The sequence below is a fragment of the Hemicordylus capensis genome, chromosome 1 (genome assembly GCF_027244095.1).
Source record: "Hemicordylus capensis ecotype Gifberg chromosome 1, rHemCap1.1.pri, whole genome shotgun sequence".
Lineage (NCBI taxonomy): Eukaryota > Metazoa > Chordata > Lepidosauria > Squamata > Cordylidae > Hemicordylus > Hemicordylus capensis.
Genome location: NC_069657.1, coordinates 289918472 through 289942633, shown reverse-complemented (window position 1 = coordinate 289942633; position 24162 = coordinate 289918472). Strand labels below are relative to the sequence as shown.

General features: G+C 44.2%; 1 protein-coding gene across 12 annotated transcripts in view; it reads right to left on the bottom strand.

Annotated features, from left to right (window-relative positions):
- The window catches only part of DLGAP2 (DLG associated protein 2), a 691732-nt gene that overhangs the window by 352321 nt on the left and 315249 nt on the right, over positions 1-24162 (bottom strand). For all 12 annotated transcript variants that reach the window (XM_053286136.1, XM_053286148.1, XM_053286135.1 and 9 more), the window contains one exon: positions 23560-23592. In XM_053286136.1, the coding sequence (XP_053142111.1) occupies positions 23560-23592 (33 nt within the window). The remainder of the gene's footprint in view (positions 1-23559; positions 23593-24162) is intronic.

Below are 24162 nucleotides of genomic sequence, written 5' to 3'. Positions count from 1 at the left end.
TACTGAAAAGATTTAGAATGAAGAATGCTAGAATATTTGCCCAGAAATTACACATTCAACATAGCAATATTTGCTATATTTCACACAAACAGCAGCATTCCACCACCACTGAGTCATTGGTCTTGTAATTTAACTTGCATGTTGTCCAAATTCGGTGACACTTATGTATATAACACCATAACTCTGGGATTTAAACCAAAACATGCATCTCAGTTTATGCTGTCAATGTTTCATAGGCAGTAAATATGATGAGAAAACATCTTGAGGTTAATGGCAAAACAGAGCAGTTTGACAAATCAGTTATCCTCTCTAAACAAAACTATTCAAAGCCATCACTCACGATTGCATATTCCTTCTTTTTAAAACAAAGGTCTAATTAGTCACATGAAAAAGAGCTCTAGTTTTCCAGTTCCATTAGTGACCACTTTTACCACACCACATATAGGGATCCAGAGTGATAAAATTTATACGGCAGTCCAAAAAGTCAAGCATCCTAAGGTAAACTTCAGTAACAATGTGCAAGTTGTTGATAATTAGTAATTCAGTAACTGTTTCTACTTCCAGCTGCCCTATCTACTCTCAGGTCTCAGGGAGCAGCTCTAACTACCCACAGAGCCTGGCCTTGCTCCTCTGCAATGCCGGGTCAATTCAAAATAAGACCAAAATTGTCCTTGATTTGATCATGGATGAGGGAGCTGACCTGTCATGTATAACTGAGACCTGGTTGAGAGAGGCAAGTGGTCCAATTTGGGCTCAGCTTCTCCCACCAGGTTACTCTGTTGTGGAGCAGGCTAGAGGATGTGGGTGGGGGCGTGGAATGGCTGTGGTCCATAAAAATACCATCTCCCTTACCAGGGCCCTTGTGAGACAATTGACTTATACTGAGTGTGTATTTCTGAGGGTGAAAACTAGGGATAGATTGGGGATTTTGTTGGTGTACTGTGCACTCTGCTGCCCAACTGACTCCCTAATGTCAGGGTCTGGCCGACTGCCAGGGAAGATCACGGGACAAAACGGAGCTGCTGCAACAGGATACGGCTCGGAAAGTTCGTCTTGACTGGACTTGGCTGCACGCTGTTGACACGGAAGTTGACAAATGTTTCTTTTCAGCAGTGAGTAGAAAGCTGGTGACGTAATTTATAGTGCAAGCCGAGAGCTCCCAGCTAACAGGAATTCAAGGCAGCCCTCTGCAAGAGGCGTTTGCTCCTCCTAATAGTCTCTAGTTGAGTCCTGCGTCTCGTAAGATGCCGCTTTTGTGGATTCAGTGGAGGTTGATTGCATAGCTCCTCTTCAGATTGGTCCTTCATGATTTCTGCTGTCTCAGGTTGTTGTGCCTGCTCTGAATCAATAGCTGGATCTGCCACAGCCGTTTCTTGGAAACTGGCAAAAAAAAGCGGGATGCACGCCAAATGGGAGAAAAGAGATGGAAAAACACCGTGCAAAGGCAAATACTCAGGGACCATGAAAATATATTGGTAGCGGAACCACACAGATTTTTGGCTAATCTAGCAGTGGTTCCGCTACCAATATATTTTCATGGTCCCTGAGTATTTGCCTTTGCACGGTGTTTCTTGGAAACTGACAGCCCGGCTCTGCCCCTCATACACTCCTGCATCGGCTGGAAAGTTGACAGCTTCCCCTTCCTCCTCGCTGTCTGAGATCGAGGGCGTGACACCTAACTGAGCTGCTGGCCTCAGAACTGGTGTTGGAGTCACCCAAACTTTTAGTGCTGGGGGACATCAATATCCATTGTGAGGCTGACTAGTCTGGTGCAACTCAGGAGTTCGTAGCGGCCATATAAACTATGGGCCTATCCCAACTAGTTTCAGGAGCAATTCATGTTGCCAGCCACACACTCAATTTAGTCTTCTGTTTGGATAAGGGTGTGTGTGCTGTGGGTGGAGGATCCTGTGGTTTCCCCATTGTCATGGACGGACCCCTACCTAGTTAGGGTTTGTTTCACAACCACAACCCAGCCCTGCAGGGGTGGTGGACCGATTAGGATGGTCCACCCAGAATGGCTGCTAGATCCTGAAGGATTCCAAAAAGCCTTGGAAGGTTTTAATTAGGGATGTGAGAAATGTTTCAGGTACAGAACAATCTGTACCCGAATCTGCCTGTTTCGGGCAATTTATGCACAAAACAAATCGCACATCTGTAGGTCCTGAAAGATTTGGCTCCAAAACAAATCACCCGAATTTCGGAGCCAAAGGTTGTTTGTCATTGAATCCACTCTCATTTGCTACCAGAGGATCTACTCTCAGAACACCTCAGAAACAACAAAACCCAGTACCCCATGGGCTTGTAGGTATGGGGGTGGTTGGCACCCTATGTGCACTACACCACCACTAGCTCTGGGCCACCATGGTGTCCCCCAAGTGGAGTTATGGTGCTGCTGAAATCCCCATTATTCCCTATGGGGGGGAAAGCTTAAAGACACACAAACTTCACAAATTCTTTAAAAATCACCCCTTTGCCCAATTCCTTTGAAATCTGGATGGTAGCAGGCACCCATTGGGGCACTACTGTCTGACCCACTCTTCTGACCCTGAAACCCCCTTTCTGACCCAAATCTGCCACAAAGACATGCCAACTTCAAAAATCATTTGAAAATCAGCCCTTTGCACAATTTCTTTGAAATCTGATGGGTAGTTTCCTTGCACCCACTGGGCACTACCGCCCACAACCCACCCTGGGACACCCTGGTGCCACACACACACACACACACACACACCCTAGAGTTATAACTAAGGCTGTTGAAATCCCAATTATTCCCTATGGAGAACAGCTTAAAGACATATAAACTTCAAAAATTGTTTAAAAATCAGCCTTTTGCCCATTTCCTTTGAAATATGGGTGGTAGCTTCCTTGCACCCATTGGGCACTACCACCCACCACACCACACTCTGGGCCACCCTAGTGCCCCCACATGGAGCTATAAGTTTGCTGGAATCCCCTTTATTCCCTATGGGGAAAATCTTAAAGATGCGTAAACTTTAAACATTCTTTAAATATCACCCCTTTGCCAATTTCTTTGAAATTTGGGTGGTAGCTTCCACCCATTGGGAACTTACCCCCCCCCCACACACACACACACTCTTTTGCCCTTTAAAAAAAATCTGAATTGATTCAGATTCAGAAAAGTTGGGTACAAATTGAATCTGGGATGATGGGGGGGTTCATATTTGGACCCAAAACAAATCGGAGGTGTTTTGATTCGGGTACAAATAAAAAGGGGGGGGGAATCAATTCGTGCACATCCCTAGTTCTAATGTTGGTACTGCCAGTGATTCTGTCAATGCCCTGGTGGGAACCTGGAGTAGGGAACTCACCAGAGCAGTAGACATGATTGCTCCTAAGCATTCCTTCCGACCTGCTTCAAAAATGGCCACTTGGTATACAGAGGAGTTGTGGGGGCTGAAGCAGCACGGTAGGAAACTGGAATGTGAGTAGAGGAGAACCTGGCTTGAATTTGACAGGACATAGCATAGGACCCTTCTGAAGGCTTATGTGGAGGCAGTGCGTGCGGGCGGGGGGGGGGATATTTTGGTCTGCACACATTGTGTCTGCAGGTTCGCATTCAGCAGAGCTATCTCAGGTTGTGAGGAGTTTAATTCTGCTCCTTCAGTCTTAAATCAGCCCCCAGAAACGTTCTGCTGTGACACTTTTAATGGTTTTTTTGCAGACAAAATCTCCTGTATTTGGGCCGACTTGAACTCGATTATTTCTGCAAAGTCTATGAAGGGGGTGTCCAGCAATCCCTCTTGCAGTGTTAGATTGGATCACTTTCAATCTGTGACTCCTGAGGATGTGGACAAGCTGCTTGGGGCGGTGCGGCCTACCACTTGTTCTCTGGATCTTTGCCCGACTTGGCTGCTCCTATCTAGCAGGGAGATTGTTGGAGGTGGCCTAGTTAATATCATAAATGCATCACTGAGGGATGGTAGGGTGCCTCATTGTTTGAAGGAGACAATGATTAGATTGCTTCTTAAGAAGCCATCCCTGGATCTGATGGATAGTTATAGGCCATTCTCCAATATCCCTTGGTTTGGCAAAGTAATTGAGAGGTTGGTGACCGATCAGCTCCAGGCAGTTTTGGAGGAAACTGATTATCTAGACCCATTTCAAACTGGCTTTAGAGTTGGCTATGGGGTTGAGACAGCCTTGGTCGGCCTGATGGATGACCTTTACCAGGGAATCGACAGAGGGAGTATGACACTGCTGGTTCTTTTGGATCTTTCTGTGTCATTCAATACCTTCAACCATGGTATCTTTTTGGATCGCCTGGGGGAGTTGGGGATAGGGGGCGCTGCTTTGCAGTGGTTCCACTCCTATCTCTAAGGTAGATTCCAGATGGTGGAGCTTGGTGACAGTTGCTCCTCAAAACAGGAGCTGTTATATGGAGTCCCTCAGGGCTCCATTCTGTCACCAATGCTTTTTAACATCTACATGAAACCACTGGGTGAGGTCATCAGGAGATTTGGAGCAGGGTGTTATCAGTATGCTGATGACACCCAAATATACTTATCATCATCATCATCATCATCATCATCTGGCATTCATTCGCTAAAGGCCTGCCTACAGACAGTAATGGGCTGGATGAGGGATAGCAAATTGAAACTGAATCCAAGCAAGATGGAGGTGCTCATGGTAGGAGCTCAGAATTTGAGGGATGAGTTAGAGCTTCCTGTGCTGGACTAGGTTACACTCCTCCAGAAGGAACAGGTACACAGCTTGCGAGTACTCCTGGACCCAGGCCTCGCCCTGGTATCTCAGGTGGAGGTTATGGCCAGGAGTGCTTTCTACCAGCTTTGCTTGACTCAACAGCTTAAAGAGGATGACCTGAAAACAGTGGTACATCAGCTGGTAACCTCCAGGCTTGACTATTGCAATGTGTTCTGCATGGGGCTGTTTGTACATAGTTTGGAAACTTCAGTTAGTTCAAAATGTGGCAGCCATACTGGTCTCTGGGGAAAGCCAGAGAGACCATATTATGCCTCTTTTAAAGCAGTTGCACTGGTTAACCAATATGTTTCTGAGCAAAATACAAAGTGCTGGTTATCACCTTTAAAGCCCTGAACGACTTAGGTCCGGGTTACCTTAGAGAGCATCTTCTTCTGCATAATCCCCACCACACATTAAGGTCATCTGAGGAGGTCCGTCTCCAGTTACCACCAGTACGTCTGGTGGCAACTCAGAGGCGGTTCTTCTCTGTTGCTGCACCTGGGCTGTGGAATGCACTTCCAGCAGAAATCTGTAGTTTGCGTTCATTATTGGCCTTCAGGAGAGCCCTTAAAATCTGTATGTTTGGCTGCACCTTACAGTGTTTTTAAACTATGTTAAATGTTTTGTTAATGGTTTTATGCTGTTTTAAATTGTTGTGTAATTATAGTTTTTAAAAGGATTGATTTGTGGGTTTTATTTTTGTCGTTGTGCACTGCCCAGAGCCGTTTGGATGGGGTGGTATATAAATGTAATAAACAAACAATTGACTTAGAAACACTTTTTAATTTTGCTCCTTAACTCACAGATAATTTGATTTTCCAAAACCAAAAGTCAAAGCCAAGCAGACAAACCCAGAACCAGTTTTGCAAGAATGATTTGTACACACCCCTAGTCTTCTGATCCTGGTTCTGGGTTTGTTTGCTTGGCTTTGACCTTTGATTTTAGTGAGAACGAGGAAGTATTTTGAGGTAGTTAGAGGAGGTATGAAACCTGTCAAGGGGAAGCCATTACTCGCATTAGGAGTGCTGGGGGATGGAGGAACCAGGCCTATGAGGAGAGCACTTTGCTTGCTGGTTGTGGGTGAGCACATGAGAAATATAGATGAAGTAGCTCATTGTCACTGAGGAATTTCATCTCTGGGCAGGTTATGGCAACTTAACATGTACATATGTTAGATCTTTGGCTCTAATATTATCATTCTTAATATTCTTCACAGAATCTTTAAACTCTTCCACATTGCTGGGGGGTGGGATTCCTGGGAAACTCAGAAACCTTTAATGTTTTGGAAATAATACCAAATGCATTTGAAATTATAACATACAAGAATGTCCACAAAAAAGTATGGTGTGACTGTTGCTGCACTGAGTGTCAGAAATACCAGTGAACTCTTCAGAGAGCAGATGTGGAAACAAGCTGTCAAACATCTTCACAAAAGGAGTTAGGTTAATTATTCTTGATGCTATGGAAAGTACAACCACATCCTACAATTGTAGATGCCTGTGACTTCAAGCAGGGCAATGTATTCCCAGTATGATGCAGAAATCTGCAAGTCAACTAAGAGTCTTGCTAAGCTTCTTTAATAAAACAATTTTAAAAATTACATACATGATGGATTGGTTACTAAAAATAGCAGCAGCTTCCTTAATCATTCTGAATTGAGATGTGAGCTGAATTTAATCTGAAACTGAGTTCTGGGGGGAAATTTGGAGTTCTGCTAATATGGTCTTCTATTCCTCAAACGGGTGGCAGACATGCCCAGATATCTTTTACCAGAGTGTCTCTATTTAAAACAAGTGACCGTGCTCACAAGAGAAGCTGAAGTTTCTCAATGGATGCTGCATTTGCTGCAGAAATGTAATTCCTAGGCCAGGGGGTGGGAGGTGGGATGGGATGGATTCATGGCAGAATTCACCTTTGCTAACTGAAAAAAGCACACCTTTAAAAAAAAATAGTGGTGGCTCTCTTGTATTTAGCAGGGGAAGAGCCACAGTCCAAACTAAGCCCTTTATATCACCTCTCCAGAGGCTGTTGCTGATGTCTCCTGGTGGGGCTATTCACATGACCAGGTTCAGGGGGGAGGCAGGGTTCAACCTGCCTTCCCCCAGATGTTCGATCTTCATTCCTTCGGTATTTGAGCCCAACATCCACACAACCCATGCTGCCGCGAGCTCTGTGGAGCACTATCCACAGTTCTCCCAGCAGCGCAAGTCAACAGAGGCCAGTAATCACTTTCCCAGCCTCTGAATATCCTACAACACACTGCACAATGAGCACGGTGCCTTGGAGAATTCCCCCATCAAATGGATGCTCTAAGCACCCATCTCTGTGTCTCCTAAGGCGGCATGCAGCCTGAGGAGACACACGATCCTGGCAACTGGGTTAAGGGCGTGCCCTCACCTTTAACCTCGGGCTAAGAGTCGGGCTAGGGAGTGGAGGTAGGCTGGGTGGGAGCACCAGGATCTGTGTGGATCCCAGAACTCCACACGAGCAGCCTCATCCAGGCTAGGTTGCTCATGGGAACAGCCTTGGTGTGCTTCTTTTAAAGACTGTGAGCCCTTTGGGGACAAAGAACTCATTTCTTGAACCTTTTGCTATGTACACTGCTTTGAACACTATTTTAAATTAAAAAGTGAAAATTTTAATAATAATTTCTACTGGGAATTGATCACATCCTTAGGATTGCCATGATCTTAAGGATCAATGTAAAGGCCAGCAAAGGATACTTCATGGGTATTTTTGAGAACTCTCGGATTTAAAAATGTATATACTTAAATAATAAATGAGCCAAGAAAAATGATACATTCACTGCCAGAGTAGCTGGAAGAATCTTCAGTTCAGCTTGCTGGTTCTCAAGTTTAAAAACTGGAAGGTAAATTTAGGTTGACACAGCAATTTCTGAAAACCACAAGATAGAAAGAAAAATGACAAAAGCAGCATATTATCTGAAGGGTCATGTCTTCAGGTAAGACCCATCCCTTTTGGGTTTGTAGAGCTCAACACTACAAATTTTCCTGGTTTGCTTCATTCTGCTGCTGTAAAGTTCGCACTTGGGTAGAAAATATATTATCCTTTGTAACTGAACAGGTTTTAAATCTTGTAATGGCTTTACAGTAGTATTGGTCCCATATAAGAAATATTCTTTGTTTCAGCATATTTCTGTAACAACTGCCATCATTGGTTTCCTTAAGGTTTTCTGGAAAGTAATTGATTGTATTTACATGAATCAATAATGCTTTGGTAACATGGCTGTTAATATCCACAGTGCTTGACAGGTGTAAATAAATGAGCATATTGACATCCCCCACAATTAATTTCTGAATCTGTCAATACTTTTTTTAAAAAAATCTAACATTTACTTATTTCATTTACATGCCATCTTTCTTCCATGGAGCTCAATGTGATGTATGTCAGGTTACTGGATACTTTCCCATCTGGGCCCTCTCCCACCCAGGCACAGACAACATCCAGATCTGCTGTAGCTTCAAAAAAATCACTTCAGACCAAACCCTGAGACATTAGGGACAGCTTTTCTAAAGGCTTTTCCCCATTGTTGACCAGTGGAGATAGGTTCATTTCATTTAATGAGATGTCTTACTCCCCTTTTTGAGGCTGGTTTTCACATTGACACCTTTTCTTGTTCCCTCCGCATCAGGGGCGCACCTAGGTAATTTTGGTGCCTGAATCTGAAGGACTTCAGAGTCCCCCCCACCATGAGTTTTTAAAGAAAGTTTTTAAAAAGGGAGGAGCCCGTGGAGGGCCTCCCCAGAAGCATGCTGCCGCTGCCCCGCCACACCGAGCCACCGTGTCCAAAACCTCAATAATTCTAGCCGCCATGTGCATGGCCGGGGGTGGGTGTGGGGTGTGTGAGTGTGAGCTGAGCAGGCCTTCCCCATCTCTGTGATGGCAGCGGCGGCAGGCGGTGCAGGAGTGTCTGCTGGGCCTGACCGTTTGTGAGAACTGCGAGGTGCTCTAGCGCGCCTGAACAATTGGAACAGAGTGTTGCAAGCTCCAATGTCATGGACTTGCTACACTCGGTTCCAACTGCACTGGTGTTCTGGAGCGCCTCACAGTTCTCAAAGGCCACTGGGCCAAATGGTCAGGAGGTGGGGAGGCCTGCTCAGCTGACCCCCCACAACCCAGCTGTGCACATGCTGGCTGGAATTACTGAAGTTTTTGGTGCTGCAGTTTGGCCTGGCAGGCCAAGTTTTGCCCCCCCCGCCGTACCTTGGAGGCCTTGGAACAGGGTCCCATGTTCTGGAGGTATGAGCGCCTCTGCTCCTCATAACATTTTCCCTAAAAGTTGTTCTGGAAATACACAACAGCTTTGGAAATAAGCACCCAGCAGCTGAACACATTTGATCATATTCCTTTAATGCAGCAGTTCTGCATAATATGAAAGGGATCTACCCCGAGATTGTGGAATGCACTCCCTGCTGAGATACGATCCTCCCTATCTCTGGCAATTTTTTAAAAAACACCCAAAAACCCATCTTTTTGTCCAAGCTTTCTCAGCTTTTTGAAAATTTTTAGGTTTTAATCTCTGGTTTATTTTAAATTGTTAAATTGTTTTAAGTTTCACTTTTTAAAAGCCTGTTCACCCAGGGTTTTAATTGATATTGCTTTAATGGTTTTAATGCTGTTTTAAAATATTCTTTTAAAAAAAACTTAAATTGTTGTAATGTTTTAAACTTTTCATTTTTGGTTTAACTAATGTTTTACTTTCTGTTTCTATTTTGTTGTAAACCTCCCAGAGACGTAAGTTTTGGGCAGTATAAAAATATGTTAATAAAAAATAAAGTTTTTGTATGTGTTTTTAACTTGTTTTATGCTATTGTTAACCGCCCAGATACAAAATTTTGGGGTGGTGTACAAATTTAATGAATGAATGAATGAATGAATAAATAAATAAATAAATAAATAAATAATCATGTGCCACGGTGAGCAGCAGAGCAAGCATGGGAGGGAGATCATGTGTGGGGAGGCAGGCTCTTGCCTGCCTTCCTGCCAGCCCTTCTCCCCTGGCAGCAATTCAGGTCATGTGTACGACTTCAACATGATCAGTGAAGGTCTCTGAATATACAGCCACCTACAAATAGCTGTTCTTATAAGCTTAATCATCTTAAAAGGTTGCATCTTGCAATCACTATCTGAATGTAGTGATGACTGGCAGCAGTATTCACATCATAGAAGCTCTCCTGCTCTGATTCTTTGAGGAGAAAAAGCTTTCTGTTTGTGAGGCTAAGAAAAATACCACTTGCTCTACAGTTTGAGAGGAGAGGAAATTTGTGTCAGATAGCTGTCTCTCTTTTTCCTGGATAATGAAAAATCCAAAATAGGCAAGTGATGCTTTATTATACCAATGCCTTTTAGTGCATTCTTCCATACTCCTGCATCACAGAGAGGCTCCACACATGATCGGTGTATAGAGCTGGGAGGGGTTTGGCAGGAAGAGTGGGCCAAGCCTCCTCTCCCCACACATGAGCAGAAGTTGAGCTCTGGGCAGCTGAATCAGCCACCCACATGATAACCGGCTCTGTCACAAAGCTGGTTGGGGCTGCAGGGATCGGAGGCCACCTGGGGAGACGCCTGAGGCTAGGAGACTTGTTATAGCCTCCCGGTTGTGGGTCTACTTGCAAGTCACTGCAGCACACGGTTGCAAAAAACAGGTTAGCAAAGTGCTCGCTCCACTAACCTCGTTTAAAGGGAAGGCTACTTTGGCAGGCTAGCCACTGTTGAACCACCAGGCTCACCTACGAGCCTGGTGGTTCTCACAATGGGGGAAAACCAGTCTGGGCTCCCTTAGCCCATTTTGCCCCCATCGTGAGAATAGCCTTAGAGCCTGGTCCCTAAAAGATACTTTGTAACTCTTGCATAATTTTGTTGTTCCTGATGTGTAAGCATCAGAATCGCTAAATGGTCTTTTCCACAGCATCAAACCACAGTTTAATGTTGGGCTAATTCAGAGCTAATATCAAACTACAGATTGGTGCTATGTTGAAGAGCCTTTAAGGACCCTCAGGCTCATACACGCCCTCCTTTCCACTATTTTTGTTGGCAGAGGAAATGGGAGAGCGCGCGCGCGCACACACACACACACACACACACACACACCCCTTTGAAAATGTTGGTTCAAGGGAGGTTGGGGAGTTTACCAAGAGTGGTAGTGGTCTTCTTGGCTTACAGTATAAGCATAAAAAGATCTTTTGCAGAAGTGGGCAACTGCTGCAGATGTTTTGCCCATTTCACTGCTGACACCACTGGGGCAGAACACATTAAAGCTATTGACATTAGCAGCCTAGCCCAGGCTAAGGCAGCCCAAGGCAGCCCAAGGCAGCTCCGACAAGCACTGCCGCCACCACTTTCAGTCATCTCCCACCTGCTTGGACTTCCCTGCAGCTTGCATTACCCATCCCACGCATGAAAGCAGGAGGTGTCCCAACCCTTCTCATCAACCCGAGCAGTAATGCTGGATTTCTGGTGAATTGCTAAGGTCAACATCTCCAACCCCAGGCCTAGTTTGAACCCTGGTCCTCAAATTAATAATTATGCAGTGACTGCCACGGCCAATAACTAGCTGCTAGAAAAAGGATGTCCTTTAAACAGTAAACATTATTCTTGACTACAGAACTTTCAAGCCTGAAACATGCACTATCATCTTTTATTTCCTTGCTAGCCTCCCCTAATAAATATATACCATGCTGAGATAAGTGCACAAAAGATGGTTGTTGATTGTCATGCACTTTTCCGCATTTGTAAGTACAAAGCTCCTATGGCCGGGAGCACAACTCTATGGAAATAAAACAAACAGAAGGACGAGGATTGACTGGAAGCCTGTTTCTGCTCTCCAAATGTCAAACATTCCTACACAGGTATAACAAGCTGAGTATTTTGGCCTTTTACCGATGATTACCTCCAGCATCTCTGTGTTTCTCCAGTGAGGCAAAGCAGCCATTAACCTGGTTTACAGCAGCAGGCTTACAGCAGCTTTGCGTAGTCAGGAAAGAACAAAATGGCATTGCATACTAGCAAGCCCAGCCATACATACATGCATATATATTTGTATACAACTGACACAAACATTTTATTCAGCATTTTTGTGACAATATGATGAGCTAAAGTCTTCTAAGGGGAAATGAGATAATAAAGTTCCAAGATGACTTGATTTTTTATCAAAATGCTGAATGAAGCAACTCACAGGCCGGAATTCAGCACCTAATTAAGAGTTTGCCTTAAAACTATAATTTTGTTGCTGTGCATGTGAGCTGTTTCCCTGCAGCACAATCAAAGAAGGGGCTGCTGAGAATGAATAATCTGCAAACACTGTAATCTCTGCAAGCCATCTTTCATGCCAGCAGTAGAGCAATAAAAAGAGGGTTTTACATGCCATTGAGCCTGACTTGCTACTAAATGAATTGAAATTTGGAAAGGAACAAAGTTAGCAACAGTCCTTTTAACACGCCATACTAGGAGAAAAAAAAGTTATTCTGGATAAAGAATGTCAATCTTTTGTACCTTGGGTATATGTGTTTTTTATTTATTTATTTATTTATTATTAATCAAATTTGTACACCGCCCCAAACTTTCATCTCTGGGCGGTTAACAATAGCATAAAACAAGTTAAAACATATACAAAAAACTTAAAACCATTTTAAGGGGTTTTAAATGGGGAGGATCGTATCTCAGCAGGGAGCGCATTCCACAATCTCGGGGCAGCGAACGAGAAGGCCCGTCTCTGTGTAGCCACCAAACAGGTTGGTGGTAACTGGAGATGGACCTCCTCAGATTACCTCAATGGGTGGAGGGGCTCATAGTGAAGAAGACGCTCTCTTAGATTCCCAGGGCTTAAGCCGTTAGGGCTTTATAAGTTATAACTAGCACTTTGTATTTTGTCCAGAAACCTATTGGCAGCCAGTGTAGCTCCATCAGTAAAGGAGTAATGTGGTCTCTCAGAGCTGACCCAGAGACCAACCTGGCTGCTGCATTCTGAACCAACTGAAGTTTCCGGACTACGTACAAAGGCAGCCCCACGTAGAGCACATTACAGAAGTCAACTCTGGAAGTTACCAACAAATGTACCACTGTTTTGAAATCTCAAGAAACCAGCGCAGCTGGCGTATCAGCCGGAGCTGATAGAAAGCACCCCTGGCCACCGCCTCAACCCGAGAAACCAAGGAGAGACGTTGATCCAGAAGTACTCCCAGACTGCGAACCTGTTCCTTTTGGGGACGTGTGACCCCATCTAGAACAGGCAGATCAAAATCGTCTCTAGAGTTCCGACCCTGCACAGTAAGTACCTCTGTCTTATCTGGATTCAGCTTCAGTTTATTCTCCCTCATCCAGCCCATTACTGCTTCCAGGCTGGCATTTAGGGAGGATATGCCAGCTGTTGACATGGAGAACTTCTTGTCAACAAGAAGTTGACATGGAGAAGTAGAACTTGGTGTCATCAGTGTACTGGTAACACCCAGTTCCAAATCCCCCGATGATCTCTCCCAGAGGTTTCATGTAGATGTTAAAAAGCATTGGAGAAAGTACGGAGCCTTGAGGGACACCATACTTATGCTCAGATTTTGAAGAGCAACAATTTCCAGTGGACACCATCTGGAATCTATCCGAGAGGTAGGAGCGGAACCACTGTAAAACAGTGCTTCCCAACCCCAACATGTTCAGACGTTCCAGAAGACTATGATCGATAGTATCGAAAGCCGCCGAGAGGTCCAAAAGGACCAACAGAGTCACATTTCCTCTGTCCATTGCCAATTGGAGTTCATCCATCAGGCCGACCAAGGCAGTCTCCACCCCATAGCCCACCCGAAAACCAGTTTGGAATGGGTCTAGATAATCAGTTTCCTCCAAGACCACCTGGAGCTGAGAGGCTACCACTCTCTCAATTGCCTTGCCCAGCCATGGGAGATTGGAAACTGGCCTATAATTGCTCAACTCCAAGAGATCTAAAGCAGGCTTCTTTAGAAGAGGTCTAATAATTGCCTCCTTAAGACAAGGAGGCATCCTGCCCTCCCTCAGAGAAGCATTTATGATTTCCACCAGGCTGTCTACAACAGCCTCCCTGCTAGATAGAACAAGCCATGTTGGACAAGGATCAAGAGAACAAGTGGTAGGCCTCACCATTCCAAGCAGCTTGTCCACATCCTCAGGAGTCACAAACTGAAACCGATCCAGTCAAATCACATAAAAGGAGTTGTTGGGCACCTCCAGTTCAGATATCAAATTAATTGTGGAGTCTCCATCTAGGTCGGCTCCAATCCGAGAATTTTTATCTGCAAAAAACTCTTTAAACACATCATAGCAGGTAACTGAGGGCTCCAAATTATGGTTCAAGGGAGAGGGAGCAGATACTAGTCCCCTCACAACCATGAACAACTCCACTGGCCGTGAACTCGCAGAGTCAATACGGGCAGAAAAGAACCGCCTATTTGTTGCATGTACTGCCTGAGCATAGATCTGTGCTCTATGTCGCAATCTGTCAGATTCGAGTCGAGTCTTTCTCCACTTGCGCTCCAGTCGCCTATCTTGCCGCTTCAGCCCCTGTAGATCTTCTGTATACCAAGGGGCCAATTTTGAAGCGGGTCAGAGGGGACGCTTGGGAGCAATTGTGTCTACTGCCCTGGTGAGCAAGTTGTTCCAATTCTCAACCAGGGCATCAACAGGATCACCAGCAAAGCCAACACTGAATCCCTCCAAGGCTTCTTGGAATCTTACTGGATCCAATAACCTCTTCGGGTGGACCATTCTAATAGGCCCCTCACCCCTGTGGAGGTGGGAAGTGGTTGTAAGTCCAACCTTAACCAGATGGTGGTCCGCCCATGACAATGGGGAAATCACAGGATTCTACACCCACGGAACACCACCCTGATCAGAGTAAAAGACCAAATCAAGTATGTGACCTGCAATATGCATCGGTCCAGAGACCACTTGGGATAGGCCCAAAGTTGTCATGGCCGCTATGAACTCCTGAGCTACCCCAGGACCAAGAGTCTGTGAGACTCCAACGTGAGTTCTGCAACCAAGTCCGTGAGCTCAGTAAGGGACTCCACTGGGCAGTGGGGTGATCGGTACACCAACAGAAGTCCCAATCTATCCCTCATCCCCAAACTCAAGTACACACATTCAATATGGTCCGATACCCTAACAGGGACCCTGGTAAGGGAGATGTTATAGACCACAGCCTCTCCACCTCCCCGCCCATGTCCCCTTACCTGCTCGAGGGAGAAGCTGGGACCAAACTGGACCACTAGTGTCCCCCAACCAAGTCTCGGTAATACATACCAGGTTGGCCCCTTCATCCATGATCAAATCATGGATGAGTATAGTTTTATTTTGGACCAACCTGGCATTACAGAGGAGCAGAGTAAGGCTATGTGGGTTGTTGGCAGTGCTCCCCGAGGTCAAAGAGCTGGGAGGACAGCCGGAAGGGGAGACAGCTATGAAATTTCTGACTACTCTTCCCCTGAGTAGGCCTGCTGACCTGCCAACATTACTTCTTCTATTCCCCACCACCACTGGAATAGCTGCCCCATAGTCAACAAAGACACCCCCTGTCCCCCCAACTCCAGATGAACCCTAACACATGACAACAGATTCAACCCAATTCCAAAACAGCTGAAAACTGATTAAACAGAAGCCCTCACCCTCATTTCCCCCTGAACTGGCTCCCCCGAAGGGGCCACAGGCAGTCTTCCTATAAAGCCCAAAACTGAGCAGGTGACCCAAAGAGCAGCTGAGTCACTCAGGGGCTGGTTCCAATTCTGCCCACACTTCCCATAGATGTTACCCTGAGGCTGAAGCTCCACAGGGGAAGCAGAAACAGGCAGGCAACAGCAGAAGGAACTGCACTATGAAAAGGAATGCATTAAGAAATAAAATGCAAGTATTCCTGTGTGCCAAAGAGTCTTCCTTAGTACAGAAAAGTTTGTTTAATCACACAGATTTGTCTCTGTTTCAAAGCAACAGATGTGCTCTGCTGTGTACCCTGATATGTTGGGTGCATGGAATCAGGGGTGTAGCATCCATTGAACAAGGGAGGACTATTGTCCTAAGGCCCAGCAGGTCAGGGGGACCCACAATTCTCAGGGTGCTACCCTGCCCCTTCCCTCACCCAGCCAGCAAACAAAATGCTCGCTGTCTAGGAGTGTGAAGCACGCCCCTCTCTCCTCTCCAGCTCTCTGGAAGAGGGAGGGATCCTCCCCTGGGCAATGGTCCTGTCCGTGAGTCTGACGTCAGATGCAAGGGGTGGGGCCAATGACGAGAAACCTGGCAGGGTTTTATTTTGGTGGTGGGAATGGCTGGGCTGGGCAGGGCAGGAAGAACTAGCGGCGGTTCTTCCTGCCTGCCCAGCAGCAGTGACCATGCCGGAGCCCGGTTGTGCAGAGCAGCAGCAGCAGGCAAGTGCTGGGTGGGCTTGCTGGCTGCTGCAGAGTGGCTGAAGCGGCACCTGAAGAACCTGCTGGCAGGAAGGCAGCAATAATTCCCCAATGTGAGTACAGCAGCTAATTGCCTGCCCCCTTAAGTCTGACATCAGATGCAGGGTGTGTGGCTTGGGGAGCATGATGGGAAAACAGGGGGGGGGGCGTGGCTGCACTTTGTCCCCGGCCACCTGTAAGCTCACGACACCACTGCATGGAATGTCCTGTTCTTTTCCATTTGATTTGTGTGAAGGGACATGCAGCAGATCTGCTGGCTCTCCTGGAATGAATAAGGTAACTCCTGCAGGCAGAAAAGTCCCGTGTACTCCTCTGTAGCCATGAGGAATTGTTGGACTGGGTGGTTTAACAAAAAGAGCATGTAAGTAATGCAACCTGGAGAGGTGGTGTCAGTCAGTGTAAACAATACTGAGCTAGATGGGCCAATGGTCTGTTTCAGTACAAGGCAGCTTCATAAGTTCCTAGCAAGAAATGGCATCCCAATAAATCACTGGAATCCCAATAAATCACAGCCATCCCCCACCCACAAGAACCTGTGAGGATATAATTGAGACCGGCTGGCACTGTCCACCTCACCCAAATTAGAATCACCTGGATAATTGATTTATCAACTCATTAAATTTAAATGTTCATATTACCAAAGTCAATATTTGTAATGTTGATTGAGATATTAGAAGAGGTGTAGCTGGAAACCATCTAATCAATAAGTAAGAGGCAGCACTCATTGTTAGAAGAACATGATATCTCTAATGTTTTCTTTCCCCCTTTCTATTACTATAACAGGGTAGAATCAAAATAGCCTTTGAACATAAATGAGTTTGCCTTTAACTTTTCACTCCAACAATTAAAATTTGCTCTCACGGAATAATCAACCAAAGTTCTTGGCTGTGATCCTAGTCAGGCTCATGTTGGGGGAGAGTATACATATAACCATAAACAAAGCAGTCTGAATGTTTTTATACAGTGGGTCTGATGGCTAACAGGCAGAAAAGTGACTTGCTCATTCAAACAGGTGGCCAGCTGAAGCAAACCTGTTTAACTCTGGTTTGCAGCATATGTGCACTTTTCGCATTTCTGCACATCTGGCTGTCTACAATCACAGCCTTAGAGAGAGCATATCAACCAATTAAACAAAATGAAGCTTATCGTGCCAATGTTCAAGTGTGTATCAATATATCAACTCAATCATTAGCAAGTGCTGCTTAAAACTCAAGAGGCCACCTCATCAATTGTCAAAAGGTACCTGTCTAGAAGGCGAAAGCCATAGCAAGCGGCAGCCGATCAGCTTTTCATTAACGAGACTGAAGAAGAGATATAACAAGCGTAATGCTGAAAGGGGTGTGATGAAGAGCTGCCAGTTTTTATACCATATTGACAAAACTTGTCACCTTGTGTCATTTGCAGCAAAACCCTTGAACAAAATGTGCACCTCCTTTTTCCTGCTGATACTTGAGTGCAATTAGGAGAAAGACACAAGGCAACAGGGAACATGTAATTCAGCAAGTTAAACCACTCTTAGCCTCCTAACCACATGAACCTTTGATTTATAATGACGGAGTTCTACAATGTGCAACAGACATTCATTCACAGTCTTTGCAATTAAGCAAAAGAAGAAGAAGAAAGGTCTGAAATGGGTGAAGCCAACCATTCTAAGCCAGAAAGCATCACTGCCGCCGCTGTGTACAGAATATTAGCACTTGAGGGGAGCCTGTTCCCACAACCCTTGATGCATGATGGAACAGGGGAAGTGTTAGAAAAGCATCTGCTTGGTGGCAAGCTGAGAACATGCACCCCAACTTTGTGTAGAGTTGAGATATAAGCATGTGTTGGCAAGCCATGACACTTCCCAATGTAATGTGACCACCATTCACTCAGATGGCAGAGAGGACAGGCCTATTAGCATGAGAAAGTGAAGTTGTCATTTTGGATTTATTTTTGGCTATTTCTTGGCTAGAAGTGAAACTTCCTAATAACTGTCTTTGGACACAATCCAATAAGAACAACAAAAAACTTCAGAGAAGTGGTTCTTGTTGCTACATGTTCTCATGGATCCAGCTCATGTGTCTGAGCAATGAAATGTCACGATCATGTTCTTTAGAACTGACTTACAGTACATAGTGAATAGCAAATATCAGCTCCTGGGGTGTAGCTAGGGGAGAGGGGACCTATGTGTGCCCTTCTCCCTGGCAGCCCCTCCGAGGGAGATAATGGAGAAAATAGAGAGGAGTGGAACTGGGAGGCCCTCTGGAACTGGAGGGGCTGGGTTCTTTGGACCCATCTTCTCAATTATAGCTATGCCCCTGATCAGCTCCTGGAATGATATCATTGATTTCAATGAGTGACACTGTTTTCAACACCATTGATTTCAATGGGAGAATTACACACATACTTAAATCATTTCCATTCAAATACAAATATGTATGTAATCTCTTCCATGCCAATCAATAGGATTTAAAAGTGTTTAATTTTGTCTGGGTTGTGTCCTATCATTACAGGAGTATGTGTGCTGGGCCATGGTGGCGGAGAGGTGGGTTTATTACCTCTCGTTTAATAGAGGCCGTTCCAAATTGAAATATCCATTTTTAAAAATAGGGTGGGGGGAGATTGTGGGAAGATTCTTTTTCAAAAAATGGGGAAGAGAACAGTGGAACAACCTTCTTTAAAATGGGAGGGGGGCATCTTTCTTCCTCACCGCCTCTGCCCAGAACCAACACATAGAGGTCATTTACTCAGCTTTCCCTCCTACCTTGTTTCCTCAGTCATTTCTCTCTCCTCCTACCTAGGTGTTTGCACCCACACAACTGAAAACTGGGAGCACACACAGCTCCCAAACCTGGGTAGGACACAGTTTTCACTTGTGTGAATGACCTCATACTGTGCTCAGTGACATTATCCACAGCATCCCACAAGACATGGGATCTGTCAGAATATTTTAAATAAGAATACTTCTCCTTGTACTTTAGGCAAGAAAGACAGCAAGAAAGACAAACTACCATTAAGCAGGAGCTTGTGGTTTAAACAGAAAAATGTACGCTCAGAGGCTATACTTCTTGTTGACAGATTTTACAATGCAGTACTTTGTGTCTTTCTTTCTGTGCTGTCTACAGACACCTTTAAGTAGTAATGCTCTCTTTGTACGTTCTCCACCATAGACTGTAATGAAGAAAAATATATTCAGTGTAAACTCACTATTGACAGCTTTTACAATATTGTACTTTGTGCTCTCTTTCTGTACCGTCTACAGATACCGGGAATTGGTAAGCCTCTTTATACCATGTCCTCCATAGGGTCTAGTGAAGAAAATATACTGTTTGTGCTCAGATGCTGTGTATTCTGTTGACACCTTTAAAAATGTACTACTTCATATAAAGCAGAGAGAAAAAATAACAACAATGCATGGGATTAAACATGCCACAACATACGTACGTACAGACATACATATTTTTGATTTATATACCGCCCTTCCAAAAATGGCTCAGGGCGGTTTACACAATATAAATTTAGCAAACTAATATCAGTGTGAAGGGGATAACTCTAATCCCATTCTAGAAATTCATAATGCATGTTGGCATTGTTACCTATCTGCATTGCAGCTGCCACTAGTTCTGTGAACCCAAATCATATCTTTTGAATTGCTAATTTATTTTCCTTCTGGGCAGAGGAATATATGATGTAGATTTTCAGTATGAATGAAATAGAAACTGTGCTGATTCTTTATTGAACAGCATTACGGGGCTGTTAAAAATGGCTATATTCATGCTAGTAGAGTTTTCTTTACCACTACCAACAGGATGCCCAAACAAGTAACTTTTAATTTGCTCGGAGCACCCATTAGAAAACTTTTGAAAGGAGTGGAATACATTGCAGAGAATTACAGATTGTCAGGGACTAAGAAGCATTAGCCCACTGTTCAGTAATGTTCTATAGCTTCTTTAAAAGTTCTGCTTGACTTCCTCTTGACTTGGAGGTAACCTACAGAACCAGCATAGAGCTTTTTTTCTGAGCTGTTCAGAAAAGGACTGGTGGAAATCCAACACTTTTGGGAATAATCTAGTGCATGTTCAAGATAATATTTCCAAACTGCTGCCCAGATTCTTAATCTGAATAAATCGAATCAAAAAGTTCTTTAGAAATATCAGTTTTACACTAGGCACAGATGGCATGAAAGTTACCTGAAATAGCATAGCTCTACTTTCTGTTCAATTATTTTAAGATTAGCACAAAAAAGAAATGCCAAAAAAAGTATTATGAAGAGTTTAGTTTATGTTCTCCCCCATCACCCATGTATATGCTGTGCTCTCTCTACAACCATAGGGCCACTGATATAGAGTGTGTGTGGGGGGGGGCGGGGGGAGTCAAAACAATTGTATATCTTTGAAATTCAGCAATTATCACTTGCATTTGAGACATTCCACAACATGAGCTTGAGGCACTTCACATGATGAGTATGAAGCACCAGATGGGGTTTGTGCTTGGAGAGCAGGCTTAGCCCTCTCTCCCCACACAGAAGCAGTTGCTCATTGCTGGGTGGCCACATTGGCCACCCAGACGACTGGCTGCTACAGTCGGGCACTCCTGTATCCAGCCGCAGCTCTGTATGGATCTCCGGGGGAAGGGGAGCACCGCTGTGTGGTGCACCAGCCCCCCAAACCCCAGGAAGTCATTGCGTGAGTGTGCGGTACCTTCCTGGCCTCCCCCTCCCCTCTCCCCCCCCCCCACCCTGAGTGTGTCAGCCACGGCTGACCCATGATCAAAAGAACGAGGTTAACAGAGTGCTCGCTCCATTATCCTTGTTTAGGGGTAGGGTTTTTTAGGTGGGCTAGCTGCCAGAGAAGCTAGAGTTTCTCATGATTGCTCAAAACCAGGCTGGACTCCTGTGGCCCAGTTTTGAGCAATCGTGTGAGTAGCTTTGTTGTCTACTGGGACTATGTCTCTCCAAACATACCTAAATAATGTTCTTAGTATAGTATAATAGCAGCTGCAAGGCTCCTTTCAAATAAGGTTGTGACATTCATTGTGACATTTCAGTAGGCATGTCATGAACAGATGAGATACAGGCAATCAAAGAGCGCAAGCTTATGTGAGAGCTGGGAAGAGCAGAAGGTTTCAAGTTCCCTCTCTGGCATCTCCAAGATAGGGCTGAGAGAGATTCCTGCCTGCAACCTTGGAGAAGCCACTGCCAGTCTGTGAAGACACTACTGAGCTAGATAGACCAATGGTCTGACTCAGTATATGGCAGCTTCCTGTGTTCCTATGTTCCTTGCCCCCTCACTCTCCCCCAAAGTAGCCTCCTGCTCCCCTCTGAAAAATCACTCTCCAAAGTCCCCCATCATTACTCTTTGGTCTCATCTAACCAATGTGCCATCCTTCCTTTGTCACCACCACTTTACAACATCTCTCCTCTCACATCATGAAGCGTTCCTAGAAATGACATGTTTTATAGATGGCCACTTGATGAGGGAGAGGAAACTGAGATGTCTTAGTCCAAAAAGCTACTTGAGAGTAAGTCCAATTCAGTTAGTGCAAGTCACTTCCAAGAAAACATAAATAAATTAATAAATAAAATCAAGCTAATATGATGTAATCCTAAACATACATATTTAGGATTATTTTATTCTAGCCTGATGTAATTGTCCAACCCCATGCATGTGTATTCAGAAGTCCCACTAAGTCCAATGGGGCTAACTTTAAAGAAACAATGCATAGAATGGCAGCCTTCAGAAGCAAATAACTCCATTTGCTTTGCTTTTCTCATGAAGTAATGTGGCCCTCTTAGATTAATAAAAATGTGAATCTCTAAGAGTTATTTGAATTGGCATTTCTAGAGTACAGTTACACATGAGCAGCACAACTGGTCCAAAGTTAATTATATACACCTTTGTAGTCAATTTTGTCACTTCACTTCACATGCACTAATTTGGAATCTAAATAGTATGAGAATCGGCATCATCCAGTACTGCGATTCAAAACTTGAAAATAAAATCCACTGATAACTCTTGAATTTTAGACTTGCAAACCTCTATAACACCACACTAAAGTAGCTATAACCTGATAACAGTATTTATTTTAAATTTTCTCCACATGTCAACATCGACTATGACCAATCAACATTTACTTTGTTTGCTGAGTCGGGTCCATGTGATTCTAACTGACAAAGAGAATATCACATTTCCTATCAGATGCTTTCATATTGGAAGCTTCACGTAACAAGAACATGTGCATACTTTAAAATCAAGTGCAGCTCACTAGCAAACATGAAAATCATATACTTCCTTTGAAAATGATATGATTTATAGGTTAATGGCACAATTCAGCTAACATTAAGAATCTACTGTACTCAATACTTTCCATCCATCTCTAGGATTCCCTTTCTGTTCAAGCACCGTTACTAACTCATGTTAAAAAATTGAGGACCCAATTCAATCAAAGTAAAGCACACCTTCTTCCAAACTGATTTCAACAAGAAAGCAAAACATGTGTTCAACCTTCTGCCACTGAAGAATTCAGAATTCATAAGTTTATTTCGGTCGTTGACCAGTAAATAAAACGTTTACAGCACATCTGCACACATTTTACAAATAATATAGCAAAACTTTGCCATTCCAAAGATGATCTCAACATTGGTGTAAGTTAAAAGAAAAATTAAGATAAAGATCATCGGTACGACCAAGGGAATTTTCCAACAAAGGAGAAATTAATCTTTGACGTATATCTCTATAAAATTCACAATATAATATAGTGTGAAATCAAAGAAGCTTAACTTCCCCTGGATCATATCTAATATGATTTCATCAGTATTCTGATTGCTTTATTTATATTAGAACCATAATGATGGATATGTAATCTACCGTAAGAGTTTCTTCTTCTTGGCCATCACAACTGTTTCCTTTTATGACAAAAGCCTAAACGTATGTTAGATGTTTGTTTTATTAAATGATAGGCTTCTCTGGTGTAAATATCACTTTGGTGTCATGCTTAATGGTTCTTGTTTCTTACAGTTGTCTGAATTCAACAACAATCAACTGCTTGAGTTAAAAACTGATTTCCACTAGGTTTCCATGTGACTTCAAATGAGTGCTTGCACTCTTTCTTACTTCTAATTATACTGACAAAATATCTAAGTAAAGGACCCAATATCTCCATTTCCATTGCAAGAGAATACTGGTCTCCTGCTGCCTGAAGCATGTACTGTGCTTTGCTCAGTACTAATTCAATTCATTTCTGGCATCTATCACAGCAGTGTGTTTCCCCCCATTTGTTAGCATCACTTCTAATACTACGTTCAATTGACTGTCACAGTAGAAAAAGTGGTAACAGATTAAACAGATAATGCAAGTTAAGCACCGCCACTATTGGCTTTGAAAATCATTAAGGGTACAGATGTACAACTCACCTTCAGGCTCACCACAGAGTGTACACTGTGACTCTGCAAAGAAAAAAGAAAGAAGTCAGTACAATCCTCTCCTTATGGGGATCATCACTTTAAAGCCAGGAATGCCTCATTGTCTCCTTGAGCTTCTCCTGCCTGGCTGTTGTGCTTGTTTGATGTATTATATCTCAGACAATCAGCACCAGCAGTGCACAGATTCTACCCCCACCCCCTGTGTCTACAGTACCCAGCTGTGCTGACTCTCAGTCAGTCCATAGTTAAGAAGGTGAGAGAGAAAGATTATGCTGATGCCTGTTCAGACATTCTTTTTGTATGCATGGAGAGAGGAATCACAATCATGGTGGAAGGTGTCCCCTTCCCCTTCAGTCGGCTTAGGAGTAGAGGAGATCAGTGTCTTTTCCAAAAGGTCCCTTGAAAAAGATTGAACCTCAGCACACAATTATTTGAGGCTTGCAAGGAGCCTAACCCAGGTTAGGGCTGTGGTGGGGGGGCTGATGAGCAAAGCTGCTGCTGGACTCCGTAAACCCCGCTCACACACTAACACTAAAATGGTGTGTACAGAGCATGAAAGTCCACCTGAGGACTGAGGGGACCTTCCCACCACAC